Source organism: Porites lutea, chromosome 6 (assembly GCF_958299795.1).
Source record: "Porites lutea chromosome 6, jaPorLute2.1, whole genome shotgun sequence".
NCBI lineage: Eukaryota > Metazoa > Cnidaria > Anthozoa > Scleractinia > Poritidae > Porites > Porites lutea.
Genome location: NC_133206.1, coordinates 4,822,461 through 4,838,222, shown reverse-complemented (window position 1 = coordinate 4,838,222; position 15,762 = coordinate 4,822,461). Strand labels below are relative to the sequence as shown.

The 15,762-nt window shown below is 37.1% G+C and overlaps 2 protein-coding genes across 3 annotated transcripts in view; both read left to right on the top strand.

Moving 5' to 3' along the window:
- Positions 1-889: 889 nt before the first annotated feature.
- On the top strand, positions 890-2,030 carry LOC140940946 (probable G-protein coupled receptor 45). The gene has a single exon (XM_073389909.1). The coding sequence runs from the start codon at positions 890-892 to the stop codon at positions 1,853-1,855; it is 966 nt and encodes a 321-aa protein (XP_073246010.1). The 3' UTR covers positions 1,856-2,030.
- Positions 2,031-4,911: 2,881 nt separating this feature from the next.
- Positions 4,912-15,762, top strand: part of LOC140940727 (E3 ubiquitin-protein ligase TRAF7-like) — a 28,463-nt gene continuing 17,612 nt past the window's right edge. The window contains exons 1-9 of one of the 2 annotated variants that reach the window (XM_073389690.1): positions 4,912-5,182; positions 7,215-7,275; positions 8,485-8,612; positions 10,200-10,304; positions 11,380-11,472; positions 13,154-13,246; positions 14,293-14,420; positions 14,550-14,625; positions 15,074-15,132. In XM_073389690.1, coding sequence (XP_073245791.1) covers positions 5,114-5,182; positions 7,215-7,275; positions 8,485-8,612; positions 10,200-10,304; positions 11,380-11,472; positions 13,154-13,246; positions 14,293-14,420; positions 14,550-14,625; positions 15,074-15,132 — 812 coding nt within the window. In that variant the 5' untranslated portion in view covers positions 4,912-5,113. The remainder of the gene's footprint in view (positions 5,183-7,214; positions 7,276-8,484; positions 8,613-10,199; positions 10,305-11,379; positions 11,473-13,153; positions 13,247-14,292; positions 14,421-14,549; positions 14,626-15,073; positions 15,133-15,762) is intronic. The other variant, XM_073389691.1, reaches the window with a different exon arrangement.

The window sequence follows — 15,762 nt, the reverse complement described above, 5'->3', positions numbered from 1 at the left end:
TTAACCATCTGAAAAATGTTATATAGGAATCAGCTAAATAACGTAAGAGACGCCTTTTTAATCTTTACTGGTTAGAATTTCTATGTCGCAATGAAGTTATTCACAATTTTATATCATACCCACCAGGACCCGAAACTAAAGAGATTCTGAAAATCGACATTGTGTCCAATTTAAGCTAAGCCTCTCTTTCTTGGAATGATTTTATGACTTAATGAGTATAAATTCTGTTTTGTTTTGTTATTTAATGCCCCGGGGGGGCACTTGGGTATTTTTTGGGTGGGTATGTGCCGCGCGGGACTCCAAATTGGCACCCCGTTCTAAAAAATTTCCCCTAAAATTGATACCCCTTTCTAGAATTCGCCCTAAAACTGATACCCCGTTCTAGAAATGGGCCAATTTTTTATACTCCGTTCTAAGGTGCAAAGACTACAACAGTTTGCTTGTTAACGCATTGAACCGTATTTTTAAAAGCAATCTGTCCTTGAATAATTTCAAATGGCTGCTTACAAAACTGGAGCTTTCGTTTGTTCGAAATATTATACCCCGTTCTAGAAAACGACTCTGAAATGGATACCCCATTCTAAATCAGGAGCTTCAAAATCACGACCCCGTTGGGCGGCACATACCCGTGTAGGTAATGTATGGGAGTACCCCCCCCCCCCCCCCAGGGTTTAATGCTCCTCCAGCTTTTAAACTTTAGAACCTATAGTGCAGAATTTGGCCCCTTTTGTTAATACCTGTAAAAGCAGTTGGAATAAGTAAACAAAGCAAAATTAGTCTCTTAATTAGCAGAACAGTTGACAGGCAAATTAAAATATACGAAAAGAAATAAATACAGGAAAAAAGCGCGAACGTACAGGTAGTCATTTTATCTTGCAGCCAGACGGAAATGGCAGAACTAAGCAATATTACGGAAGATGAAAACCAAAAGACATCCCTAGAACAGTCCTGCTCGGCAGAATTTACTGGGGTCGTACATGGTAAACTGCTCTTTCTTCCAGCGATAAATATCTTTTTCTCCATTGCTGCATTTCTGGGCAACAGTCTGATCCTAGTTGCCTTACACAAAGAATCTTCACTTCGTCCGCCGTCCAAACTCCTGTATCGTAACCTCGCGTTAACTGATCTGTGTGTTGGTATCGTTGTGGAGCCTCTGAATGTTGTTTCTTGGATTTCGATGCTGAACGAAAAATGGAATATTTGCTATTACGCAAGTGTAACAAATTTTATCTCAGGTTTACTTCTATGTGTGGTTTCTTTATTTACACTCACTGCATTAAGCGTTGACAGACTTCTCGCTCTTGTGCTTGGAATTAGATACAGACAAGTTGTAACTTTGAGGAGAACATATTTAATTGTAGCTGCCATGTGGATTTTGTCCATTGTCCTCGCGTTATTCACATTAATCTACTATTGGAATCCTCAGAGTCATGTCCCATCACGGCTCCTTGGCACAGTAATCATTGTATGTCTTTTTACTTCTTTTTTTTCATACACAAAAATTTTTATCACTCTTCGCCATAACCAACATCAAGTACACAGCCACATTTCTCAAGAGCAACCGAGCCAAGCCGTTGCCTTGACCACAAGTCGATACAGAAAGGCAGTGTACAGTGCACTGTGGGTGCAGGTAGCATTGGTTGCTTGCTATCTGCCGTTCTTTATTACCGCAATGGTATTGGCATCTCAAAGAGGAAGAAGGGTGTCTTCTTCGGTTTGGCTTGCTTCGCAATTTGCGACTACTTTGGTTTATCTAAACTCTTCCTTTAATCCATTGCTTTACGGTTGGAAGATCAGAGAATTAAGGCAAGCTGTAAAAGAAACATTAAGGCAACTTTTTCGTTTATCGAGTTAGTTTACCATACCTCTCAGCTAAAAATTCATGTTATTTTAAAAGTATTGATTTTACTGTCCTTCATGATTGAACACGCCGAGCGGTTTTTGTTATCACCTTCATGATATAGTCTACATACAATACTAAACCAGAAAGTATCTCAAAGCTAAAAAGTTTTATTACATCCCTAGTGATATTTCGTCTTCTTATAAAATGTTTAATCCAAAAGAGCATTGAAAAAAAAAATGAATAGTGTATTAAACGAGGAAGTAGAATGTATAGCGAATTAGACGTAATATGTAGGCGACTTCTGGCCCCTTTTTCCTGTTATTATAGATTTAATTAGTGAACAGAATAGTGGAAGCCGTTATTTGTCAGGTAAAAATGTTTTTTAAAAAGACAATAATAAAGAATCATGTTTTTTTGTCTTAGTAGTTGCGATGTAGTCACTTTTGCAGTGAGGATCGCTACGGTTTCGAATCTTCGAATGCATAATAAGCATTTAAAAAATCCGGTTTTTACTTCTGAAAATGAATGCCATAAAACAACTGAAAGTCAAATCATATCAAAAACCTGTTGGATTGGTGCAAGATTTCTATAGCAGCTTTGGAAGGCGAACTCAACAAGATCTGCTGAGCCAGCATTTTGCACTCACTGACAAAACCTGGACAAACGCTAGAAATTCACAGCTATCAACTTGCCTAAAAGATACCTTGTCAACCCCCCCAAAAGTTGCATAGCCATTGATTTAAATTTCGCCTGGGTATTACAGTAGTCCAAAGAAAAAGCTTATAAAGAATGGTTATAAAATTTTAGGGGATCAAATGAAGTGTTAATATTACTGTGGGCAATGTTGTGAAAATCGTGAACTCTGTGTGAAGAGCGAGAAGAAACGGATGTTTTCGCGACAGCCTGTTTTCGCAGGCTATGTATATGGGTAAAGCCGCTGACCAATACTGCGTGTGGGTCTTGAAAAATTGCAAACAATGGCTTCAGGATTGATTGTAACGAATCTCTTCCATGTTTAACGCTTTTTTTGGAAAATGATGTTGCACAAAAGTTTTCTAAATACAGCAAATGAGTCCCCCTCCCCCCCTGAATGAAAGTTCTTCTATAATTGTACCTCTTCCCCTTCAAAGCCTCCGCCTTTCTCTGGGACGTAAAAGAAATCCCTTGTGTTTCACGCAAATCTTTTCGCTACTTCTTTCTACTGCTTTCGCACTCGAATTTTTTGCTTTGCTTACGTTCTTAGCCGTCCCCTCTTAGCGTTCTCAGCTCAAATCATTTTGGGTTCGAATCTTGTGCCGCATACTGATTTTTAAGTAACAGCTGTAAACAGTGGGTATCAGTTAATCTACCTCGTTCCCAGGGTTCTCTTCTACCCTACCCTCTCTCGCTCCTTGGGGTGGGTAGGAGAGAACCCTGGGAAAGAGGTTGTCAGTTAATTTGCTGCCTTTTACATTTGTCGCTACCATTATGGTCATGTAAAATCTCGCAAAAAAAAAAATAGAACAGTGAAAAAAAGGGACATGGCTCGAAACGAGCGGCTCCTGGTTTTTATGGCGTTTTCAATTTTAGACTTAATAACAGTCCAAAAAATTACTACAATGATTGAAATCATTTGCTGAAAGTATCAGCCGAAGCAAAATATATGATTTTTCTGTTCGTTTTTTTTGGTTTTAGTTCAATACAGCATAGTAACCATGCAGTCATTGTCTCGTGGGTTTTGCGAATACAGCTATTTCAAGAAAGGTTGTCACAAAACCTTCACGCGACAGTTCCGAAAGGTGTTGTGGGTGGTTTTGAGTTCAGTGTGACTGTTCTTCAAAGATAAGAAATTTGAAAGAATTTCACGAGAGGGACTTATGCTTGCGAGTGGTAAAGGAAGGCAGGAAAAGTAGGTACGACAGTTACAGTGTCAGGAACAGTGTATTGATCATATCCCATATTACTTTTCGAGATTGTTGCAGGTACATTTTTTCGAACAACCTTTCTCAAAAGAGATGTATGGTAAAAACGTTTTTTCTTGACGGTTTAGATATTCCCGCCTTTTCATCCATCCTAGTCTCCTGTTCATGATCAGTTTTTATTTCATTTTATTTGGCACCCAGTAATAGAAATTAAAAATAATATAGGAAAAGCAGAAAAAACAAGTGGCGAGGAGACCTAACAGAGACTATTGGAGCTTATGAGAGGTTAGGCCTACTCGAACTACGGGCTAGAGCTGTTTACATCAATTGAAGAAAAGATGGCGAAAAGTCGAAGGTGCAAAGATTTATGATCGGTTTTCATGTTTGAGGAAAGGGATTGAGAGTTGTTGACCTTCATGTCAAGTAAATTAAAAAACTTAGATCCTTGTTAACGGATAACTGAACACAGGTGGTCAGGGGTAAAGAAAAAAAAAACGGCGCGGAAAAGTGAAAAAAGTGCGAATCGATTATGATTAATGTACAACCAGGACGTAAGTTCATTATCCCTAAACATTTCACTTATCCCTTATCCCCAAAATAATTTTGTCAATTATTCCTTATCCTTTAAAATGTTTGGTCGGTTATCCCTAATCCAGGGCCCCACTTGTACCGTAAATACTCTATTAAGCCCCCCGCCCTTTTTAGAAGAGGAAAGTTAATAAGCCCCCTTCTCTATTAAGCGCCCCTCCCCCCTCCCCTCCATCCTTATTCCTCACAAACAATTAACGTTTACTGATCAGTTAAGGTTTATTCAGGCTGGAAATTCATATTGCTTTTGGTCTTCGGCCGCATGACCTCCAACTTTATGTGCTTAACTTTTTCAACTTCACGCTCTAGTTCTCTGTTGAGAATTGTTACCCAGCCGGATTTTCTTATTGTTAGAAAAAGCAGTATAACGCCCGGGAACCACAAGTCTGTCCTCGAGAAGCCTTGCTCTTGTTGATGCTTTTCGCTATATTTAATCCCCCCCCCCCCCCACCTCAAAAGTGCTTGAAAAAAATAAACCCTTCGGGGGCTTAATAGAGGATTTACGGTACGTATTTCCCGCGCTTTCTTCCAAAATAAAAAATTGCGCACGCAGTTTCCGATCCACAGGAAGAGGGTTGGAACCGAGCAAGAACGTCAACTTGATCGAAGAGGTAGAAGTCATCATTTTAAAAAAGCTATTTGTAACCACCGAAATGAGCTGAAAGCCTATTAAGAAATGCTTGCAAGATTAGCTTGGTGGCTGGTGTAGCTATTTTGCTTCAGAGTAATATCGAAGCACTTCATCTTTCGCGTGATATACCCTGTTTGAAGGAATGAAAAAATGTCCGGGATCATTGGCAATATGCAAGCCGACGCAAGATCGCGATCTTATGAGTCCATCAACACTAAGGTGAGACGTTTTGACTTACTTTTACTGTGAACGGTCAGGTAATGTTTTTTTTTTTCCTGTTGTGGCTTTAAAAATGTTTGAAAAAATTCAATACCTTTTAAATTTTACTACGCGACGTTCGAGAAGCAGATGGCGAGCCCGCACGTAATTGGTCAAAAGTCCTTTAGTGAGCCTAACTTTTAATTTATTTGAATTTATATAGGCTTAAATAAGGTTTATTCTTTCGTGTTGATATAGCGTTAAATCATAGGTTTCGTAGGTGGTTTTTCTACCCTTAACTCGAACACTCCGTGTGTGTTTTCAGTTGTATTGTACATTTGAAAAGAACTTAGTGGTAAATAAATGTTGAAAATTTCCATGGTCATTGATCATGATCCTGGGATGTTTTTCGCATGCTGGTTTGTACATGCTACATTATTAATGATATTCCGGTGTCGGTACAACTTTCATTTTCTCTTTTGTTAATACTGAATTTTGAAATAGAAACATCTTAAGATAAATTCTAGAATGAAAAAATGTGTTCCATTTTAGTCAATTAACTTTAAGTGAGTAAATTAAGTAACCTTGAAACTTACTTCAGATTAAACATCACATCAAAATGGTTTACCTTTCGATTTCCTTCATTCAATGTTGGAAAATAAATAATATCTTTTCCTTTTCTGGGATTAATTTTTTTGGGTTGAATGTCTTCAAACTTGTATATAGATATATATGAGACCTATTTAGATGTTAGTTTGTATTACATTAAGATAAAAAAGCCTAAGCCTTGTATTTTTTCCCAGGCTAACACAAGACTTGGAAGAGTTCTTGTGTGCAATAGTAAGAGATAGTTTGATATAAACTTTAAATTTTCAATGTAAATCCAAAGGCCACGCAGTAAGTTTATATGTTTCCATTCAACTGCATCATCCTATAAAATTTGAGTAACAGTTAGTTTTGACAATGGCACAGCATGGAGTATGACTCTGATTCAGACATGGTATCAGACTCTGATTCATTTAAAGAAGCAGCGAAGTTGTCAACAAATGCTTACAATGGTATAGTATTTTAAATCATATAAATTTATTTTTTGGCTGGTTCCTTACTCTAGCACAACCTTTTTTATTATCACATGATATGGTTATGTTAAAGGCAGACCTTGGCAGAGCTAACTGCATGATTTGTGAATCTAAATTGGAGATTTTTGGCTCAGTTGTACTGCTGGAACCGTAATCAACATTAATTTAACTGTATGGATTCAGAGCAATTCTTGAATTCTTTTGCACACCAGTTTCTAAACATGGTCAACTAGGTGTAAAACATGAAATCCATTAGGCTTATTGGACTAACAGTCACTTATTTATTACTCTAAGTAACAGTGCTCACCCATGAGGAATCTCATAACATGTTGCTAGTTTCATAGTTATAAGGATCTTACATCCTACTAGATTGAGACCTTTGGTATCAGAAACTTCTAAAAAGCAAAATTTGAAAAGAAACAAATAGTATAGAGAATAAGTTGCGAATTCACTAATTGGGGCAATGAATGATAGCATAGGTGTGTATATTCTTTAATAACAATTAAAACATTTTTTTTATAAATATGCTAAACATTCTCCATAACTAACATTACTTTTCAACACCTTTCTAACAGGCTTTGGTCATGAATTCACTGTCACTTAAAATGTTTAGGCCACAGCTTTTACAAAATAATAAATTTGCTCAATAATATTGTGCTTTACCTACATAATTTAGAGTGACCAAAAACTCATAAATTTTGTCTCTGGGCAGAAAGTAGATTGTAATGAAGATGAAAATGTTTAATGTTTACTTGATTAATGTTCATATAAGTACAAGGGCTTACAGTATTTGTATTCATTAAAAAGTACACCACTTTTGTAAGTTGTGGGTTTGTACAGGTATATTGAAGTAAGAGCAAGCCATGCTTTATTTTCAAACCATGACTGTTTCTTTGTGCCGTTAAGTGTAAAAGGGTGACATATAAAATAGCTCCCTACAATTTTAAATTGAAACTGTTTTTTTTTTTTCACAGGCACGTATGGAAACCACGTTTGGAACATCTGCATTTTCACCAGTGACTACAATAACAAGGGGTAATGGCATTTTGTGGTGTTAATTAAAATTGAAGTTTTTCAATCTGCTTGTGCATATAAGTAATTCATTGACAGATGTCATAAATTGAGCTATACACTACTGTGGTCAAACTAACAAGATCTGGGCTGTTACTAAGGGGGGATTTCCCTCGGATGCTAAAGGATATTAGACCAAATGAACTTCCTAGCTGTTCAATTTCACCCCCCACCCCCCCCCCCCCCCCCCTCTTAAGCAGTGGCAGATCCAGACCTTCAGATAAGCAGGGGCCCAGCCATCCAGGTCCTGAGATAACTGGGGGGCCCAGTCTCCAAAAAAAATTTTTTTCAGCCTTGGTCTAAAAATAAGGTGGGGAGGGGGGCAGGCCCCTCCCCTAGATCCGCCACTGTCAAGTAATTGAATATACGTTGTACATGGCAACTTGAAATCTTGGTAGCCTGAGTATCAGACCTTCCTTGATGCCCTGTTAGTATAAAATTTTGTCAAACAACATGGTCTTGAAACAGTGACATAAAACAAATGAAGTAGCGACAATCAGCATGAAGATAGGTTGAGACTGTGACAGCAATAAGGACAATCGCAAATACTATAGTGAAATACTGACCGTGACGTGGCCTTCTCCTCAGAACACGAAATGTGGCCTTGAAGTTCAGATTATGGACATACATACCCCCTCCTAAGACAGAGACACACAGTACCCTCTGTTGTCCATTCCTACCACTGCAAATGAACATCTTTCTTTTTGTTTCCCATGAAAAGAGCCGGTAGGTTGTGCTCATAGTACCTGGGGGAAATCTCTGTCCCCTGTACTTAGTGACAGCCCTGAATGATAATGCAAACTCTCTGTTAGTATTAGATTTTTGTAAAAATTTTTTTTATTATTTTCTTTCATTTCAAATTACATTACATTACAAAATCAACTCATTAATATTACTTATATAGTGTACATGCACTGACAAATACCAGACTAAAACTTCACAAAATTACAAATACAAAACATACAGCATAAAACATAAGCTACTAAAGTATCTAAGTATACGAAAAGAGAGCAAGGCCAATATTGAAAAATTATTGATGCGATCGAGTGCAAAAAATAAATATATATGTAATCACTTAAGAATACATAGAATTCACCCAGTTAGTTAATGGTGATTTATCACTTCTTTTTTGGATTATTTATTTTGTCTTTGCATCTTTTTTCCTTCACTCAGTCGATGGTGATCGTGATGTTAGCCTTAAGAGGAATCAGTCCAATAGTATGATATGTGTGTCATCAAGTAATAGCACTAGTGGACTGGGAAGAGAAGGAGATGTCAATGTCACTGTAGGCTCAGATCAGGTACAAAGTGTATTCTGTCATAATTAATGATACATGAATATACAATGGACCCTAATTAGGATATGAATCAGCTAATTGCACTGCTGAATTAACTTTTGTTCCTATCTAAAATGCGGTTAGTGGGGTAGGATAAGATAGCTTATTATTAGTCACACAATCGTCTATCACCTTAACATACAGTGCTGTATACAGGTGGTAGGTCCAGGCCTCTTTTCCTGTTCACTGTGGGACTTAGTCGTACATGGATGATCATGTGACCAATAAAGACATTGAGATAATGCTCTGAAAGATTTCACTGTGCCAAAACTTTTTGCTCTAAGTCAGCATTTATTATCATGGTCTTTCCAGAGCACAAAAACAATCATTTGTGAATGTAACATGGTTTTATTCTGTGAAGCGTGGCTTTTTTTCATTGTGGCTATTATCCTAGCCTCCTACATAGACATGTTACATAGTCATGTAAGGCTTCATCATACATATCCTCCCTCAACAAATAGTGTTCAGGCAAGTCGGTCACTAAGGACCATGGGCTTTGGATTTCCCTTGTCTGCTCTAAGCATCACCCCATGCTACTTTTATACTAGAAATTTGTTTAGCACAACGCCTTGCGAGGCTGTGGTGAGGGGAAGCAATATGACTAAACTGAAACCAGCCAATGGGTAAAATATGGTAAAAACAAAAAAAAACAAGAAAACAAAAACAAAACAACCAAAAAGAAAAGAAAAAAATTTCCCCCAGCGAGAGTTGAACCCTGGACCATTAACGTGTAAGGTCATCACCTTGTCTATTGTGCCACAACACCAATTGTTAAACATGCGTGTTAAATTAATTTTGTTTAACGTTTTTGCCCATGAAATTCTGCGGGTAGATGCTGTTTGAAGCTGGTAGAGCTGTATTTATCAAGAATTTAAAGATGCATTTGAGGAAAATAAGCAGGGTTTTTGTGGTAAAAGCTCCACTTTAACTCATTGTTCATCTCATTTGAAGAACATATGGCAGACAAAGCAATATTAAGTGTCTCGCAAAACCATCGCAAAGTCTCTTGCTGACAGTGTTGTACAGCTTGCAATTCTCTGCATTTACATGAGAAGAACTGGTCATAATTCAGCAACAGTAAACATTTTTTTCACAGAGAGTGAATAACCATATCCGCCTTTCATCTCCTCTGTTTCTTGTTGGTGTCTTCTTTGTTGTTTGTGGCTGAATTTCAAGCTGCCATTTAAGTGTTGCCTAGAAAGATTTATGACCAAAGCAAAATCACACTCCGCTTGGGATCTTCGTTCGATCGGCAAAATTATAAACTGGCTTTCATGAGGAATTAAACAAATTTAAAGGAAAATAGAAACAAAAGAACTTCCTATAGCTAGCTGTTCAGTTCCCCACCTTCCTTTGGCAACTTGAAGTCTTAGTGACAGCCCTGTGTTCATGAGGGAGGAATGTGGAATAAAGCCCTACAAACATCTGTATATTCAAGGCTAGGGTTTAATCTCCCTAAACTGGCCATCCAGCTATGTCATTAACATATTACTTACCTAGAGACCCAAATGAGGCTGGTGGCAACATGGAAATTTTGTTGTTTCATTTAAGGGGAGCTTTGATGCTGTGTGTTTTAAACGTCATAACCGAACATCCTCAACAATATCAGCTCGTTCTCACCATTCTATTTCAAGCTGTGCTGAAGAGGAGGAGGAGGTTTGTTGTACACTAATTAAGTCATATTTTTCTTCACCATCCTGCATTCTTTATTCTGCAAACACTGGAATTTAGAGAAAAGTAAAAACTGACTTTTAAAAATGATGTTATATTCAAATATAACAAATACGCTTTTGTCCTACAGTTATATTCAAATATCAACCTGCTAAAATAAAATTATGTGAAAACACCTGAAATGCATGCTACAGTGTTGAAACTGATTTACACACATCCGTTATTGTGCAAAGAAAGTTGTGTCCCATAGCCCAGGGCTGGTGGATGTTCCAATCAGGCTAGTGGAAAGTGGATCATTAATTTTTTTTGAGAGGTGGCGGGGGGGGGGGGGGGGGAGGGGTAGGGAATTCAACTCACAGAAGTACTGTATGATAAATTGTCCTAATAAATTCATGTGGATTGAAAACTGTTTTTCAAGCAGATCTGAAGAAGTGAATTATTACACTTCCTACTAATTTTTACCATGAAAACAAGTAATTAATATATTAATTAACAATAACTAATGGTGTAATAACATACATACTAAATGATGATTAATATTATTTATTAATCCTGGTTGTCAGAATTTCTTTGGGGGCCAGTTGCGGAATAGAATGTAAAATGACTCTCGGGCTAGCTAGTACATTCTAGCTACTGCTTGCCTGAAGGGCAAGCTGTAAGACTGACTATCTTTGCACCCTGCACATCTTTGAAGCATAAAATTTGCCTACAATACTTCTAGAACAGAGTTACGTCATGTTAATATGTCTGACTTGTGATTGTTGTATGTTTGATTTATACTCTGTGATAAAGATAACGACAGGCTCCAAGTTGCACCCAGTGAATCGGCCTTTAGAGACCCTTCAGGAGCCAAAAATATAAAAGTTATTTGAAAACATACATCTCAGTAGAATTCATGTAATAGTCACATCCCACTGTAAATTTATTTACCAATAATTTAAATTGATAAATCCGTATTTAAAGTGCAAGGCAATAACTTGGCTAGGCAGTATGGCATGTTGGATACTTTTTGTCCCTCTGTTCGCTGGTAGTATATTAATAACAATGTTGCACATTGCAGGCAGTTGTGTTGTTTGTGGATGAGCCATCATCTAAGTTGTTCTGCACTTTGTGTCATCGTGTGTTTAAGGATCCCGTCATAACATCATGTGGGGTGAGGATAATGTTCTGTTTCTTGAACTTACTGTTGGTAATGATAGCACTTTTCACTACTGAGACTTTTGCAAAATGGCCAGTAAAGTCTTAGTTTTTGTCAAGTCAGCGTAGCCTTTAAGAACACAGCTAGTATTTCACCATGATGAACAACCATCCAGATCTAGATAAGTGACACATCATCCAGTATGGAATGGTGCTTGTTCCTGTGACATCATGAAAGTGTATGGAACGCCATTTATGACAAAAAGATTATATGCAAATATGAAGAAGAACACAAATATTCGCATTAGAAAATAAATATTTATATCAAGATAAGAATATATGGGTATTATAAAACATACCTAACTATATTTTCGCATCAACATATGTACGTTATAGACACGATGCATAACGTAAATATACGTTATGTTGCTTACCGCGCAAATACGTTATGAACATTGATTACGTTAAGACACATAACATACGTATACATTATGTGTAACATGTAAATATACGTTATGACGCTGCGTTGACCGTCCAGCGGTTCCAGCGAAAAGATGTGAGCATGCCCAAGGCGTCGGGAAAAAAGCACGCGGAAAAAATGCAGAAATGGCAGCTATGACAATGACATCCCAACCAGCCGCCTCGTCGATGATACCGTTCCGGTTCTAAACAGAGACCTAAATTCCTCCACAGGCGTCTGAAAGGGCCGTGAGCTTGAGGTGCTGCACGAGGCGGCCGGTTGGGATGTCATTTGAGGAGAATTTATTCTTCTTGATGTTCTTTCGAGAACATCAAGAAAGTGGGGGTTTTCCATCAGTCCGCAAACTAACTGGTTGATGGTTGAAGAAGACGACGCATCATAGCCAGTGCCTGCCATCTTCAATGAAAGCAAGTGCTACTGCAAAAATGTCATAGCTGCCATTTCTGCATTTTTTCCGCGCGCTTTTTTCCCGACGCCTTGGGCATGCTCACATCTTTTCGCTGGAACCGCTGGACGGTCAACGCAGCGTCATAACGTATTTTTACATGTTACGCATAACGTATACGTAGGTTATGTGTCTTAACGTAATCAGTGTTCATAACGTATTTGCGCGGTAAGCAACATAACGTATATTTACGTTATGCATCGTGTCTATAACGTACATATGTTGATGCGAAAATATAGTTAGGTATGTTTTATAATACCCATATATTCTTATCTTGATATAAATATTTATTTTCTAATGCGAATATTTGTGTTCTTCTTCATATTTGCATATAATCTTTTTGTCATAAATGGCGTTCCATAAAAGTGGAAACGTCAGGGAAATAGAAACGCCATGGTGCCTATAAGAGCTATACTCAACATTGTTTAAAGCCATTTCAAACCCCTTGAACCCCTGTAAAAAAAATATAGAGAGCTAAATATGACGTGGCCAGCTAAAGTCAGGCTGAGGAAAATGTAAGTAATGTTAGATCAGTGGCAATCATATGGTTTAAGGAAAAGACAGCAAATATTCTAATAGATGGCAACCCTAAAATTCATCTTTACTTTGTTCTGAAAGAATTTGTTTCTATTATGGTTAGTTTAGTCACAGTCCATAATTACATTACTTTTAACAAGGACACTTTTCTGTATCTTGTTATGCTTAATATGTTGCTGTTTTGTATTATATGTATGTAGTTTTTATGTACTTTTTGTTGTTGTTATTTTTTAGCATACCTTTTGTCGAAATTGTGTCCTTTCAAGAGCCTTGGAAAAGTGTCCAGTTGATGATAATAAGCTTTCAATAGTTGTTGCTAACCTTGCTGTAAGTACATGTATTTATTACAAGATCAATCTTTATAAAAAATCAACCACAATTATCCATTGCCTACACTCTTGTAGACATATAAATAATGTCAAATAATCAAATTTCACAGGCTTGTGGTTTTTACTACAAAGTTTGTTGTCACCAAATGTTTTTGATCTGTATGTTTATATATAATGTCTATTTTCATTGTTTACCCAGTTTAGTTGTGTTTGCTTTCCAAGGCAAGTTCATGGACAGTCAAGTGTATCATTCTATAGAAGCTTGACTTTATCCCCCGTGGTTCTCCATCATGAATTAGTTTGGAAGCAAGAAAGCTTTTTAGCTGCTTTGTTTTGAATTAATTATGTTTGAAGTTCTTTGGACATTCCATACAATGTTTTTCAAGTTTCTCTACCTGTAACCAGTGTTCTCCAGAAAATTTATTGAAAAAGGAGAAAAACATTGAATAGGCAGCCAGAGATAAGATGAAACAATGCTTGTGGGTGAGAGTAGAATTAAATGATGTGCAAAGGGCAATCACCTGAATCCCTCTAGTGGTGGGGTAATAATAATTATTGGGCCACCCAGGGGAAAAATTTAATTTGGGGGCCCTAAATTTCCGTGCATTTTCTTGAGTGACCAGGGAAGAAATTTAAGTCATGAGGATAGTACCTTTTTTTACCCATACAGTAGACTCTCTCTTAACGGACACCTCTATAAGACGGACACCTCTGTAAAACAGACACCTAGAGTTGGTCCCTGCCCTTGCTTATTCCCTTTTTTTGACTCTTTATAAGAGGAACATCTCTCTAAGACGGACACTTAGTGCCGGTCCCAAAGGTGTCCGTCTTGGAGAGAGTTGACTGTATTTGCTTTATTTTGTATCATGCTTGCTTTTATCTAACAACATGTTGCAAAAAAAAAATTGAGAAATTTACTATCCTCCTTAAAAATAATTTTCTATTGCAGCCATGCTAGCTGCTGGAACGACGAGATGGTGATTTTTATCAGTATTTTGTGAGAATTTGCTTACATTAATTTTGTTTGCTTTACATTATTGCCAGGTATCTGAGCAGATAGGTGAACTGTACATCCATTGCAAATATGGGTGTAAATTAAAGTCAGGAACACCTTATGATTACGAAGTGAATACTGCTGGCTGTCCTGTCACATTTAAACTCTCAAACAGGCAGTAAGTACATTAAAGTTATTGTAATATCGTGATGTTCCAGGCAGTTTTTGCTTGATAATACTTCTTAGTGTCCTTGTTGTGCAAGAAGATACATTTTTTGACAAAATTATTTATTTACTTGTGTGTTAGTGATCATGAAAGAAACTGTCAATATGCTCCAACTCAGTGTCCTAACAGTTCACAATGTCCAGTGTTACTCAAAATGGTAAGTGTTCTTTTACTTGGAAACACATTTGACAACTTTTTGTTGATATGTTATAATACTGTCACTTCACTGGACTCTAACCATATATGTTGTTGTATTAGTAGAGTGAAGAAAGTTTTTTCTCTAAGACACCATCTTTCAAAGACTTTTCCTAGACTAGGTTTTATGCATGCAAATTGAGATTTGCAAGCGTGTTTGCAATTTCTCACAGTCAATGATGGCCACAGGTTATTGTAACTCTATGAGCAGATATATATGTAAATTTGTTTAATTGGAAGATTTATTAACCTTCTCAAAGAGTAGGCAGCAGGCAGTAATTAAACTAATTCACATCAGGGTGAGGTAGTGGTTTTCTTTTATTTGTGGTATTGTCATCCAAAAAATAAGTTTTGAAACTTTAGCAACTGGACAACTGAGATGCTATTTATACAATGTATTTTTACTTCAGGACCTCGATGATCATTTACAAGTTTGTGAGCACATGAGATGCCCTCATCAAAAATATGGGTATGTTAAGCTCACATGTACTTATAACAAATATGAAAAGCATTTAATGTAAAGAATATGAAAAATAAGAAAAGGATGTAGAGGCGATCAGTTTTGAGGATAGAATACTAAAGCATAACCCAAAATTATAAGTGAAGAGGCAACCAATCAAGGTGGGTGAATTGAGAGTGAATGAGAGATTGTAGACAAGGGTAAATGTGTAAACCAGTTGGTCCCCCAAGAGGCTCCATGAGGCACCTTGTAGTGTGTTGGGTGACCATCTGGTATTGGTTGTTGAACGTTCAAATGCTGGATAGTACTATCTTTTGGATAAATCACTATCCAGTGATAAGTATTAAGGAAACCAATAATCGCACTGTCCACTGGATAGAGATTTATCTGGTGGATAGCGCTATCCACCTTTTGAACAACTGTGGACTGGTCTTTATCTATTTACTATTCACTTGAAATTATAATTTTCAGTCACCATGAAATCTTAAATGTTGCATTTTCCTATAAAATTTAACATCCCCCTCCATTTCTCTTCAATTTAAAAATCATTGTAAGAATTATCTATGATTCTAAAACATTAATATTGTTACTCAATACTCAACCCAACTGATCCTTTTTTGGGTTGAATGAAATCTCAGC

Bases quoted from the DNA above. Each gene is read 5' to 3' on its own strand.
- LOC140940946 (XM_073389909.1), top strand. From the start codon at position 890: ATGGCAGAACTAAGCAATATTACGGAAGATGAAAACCAAAAGACATCC.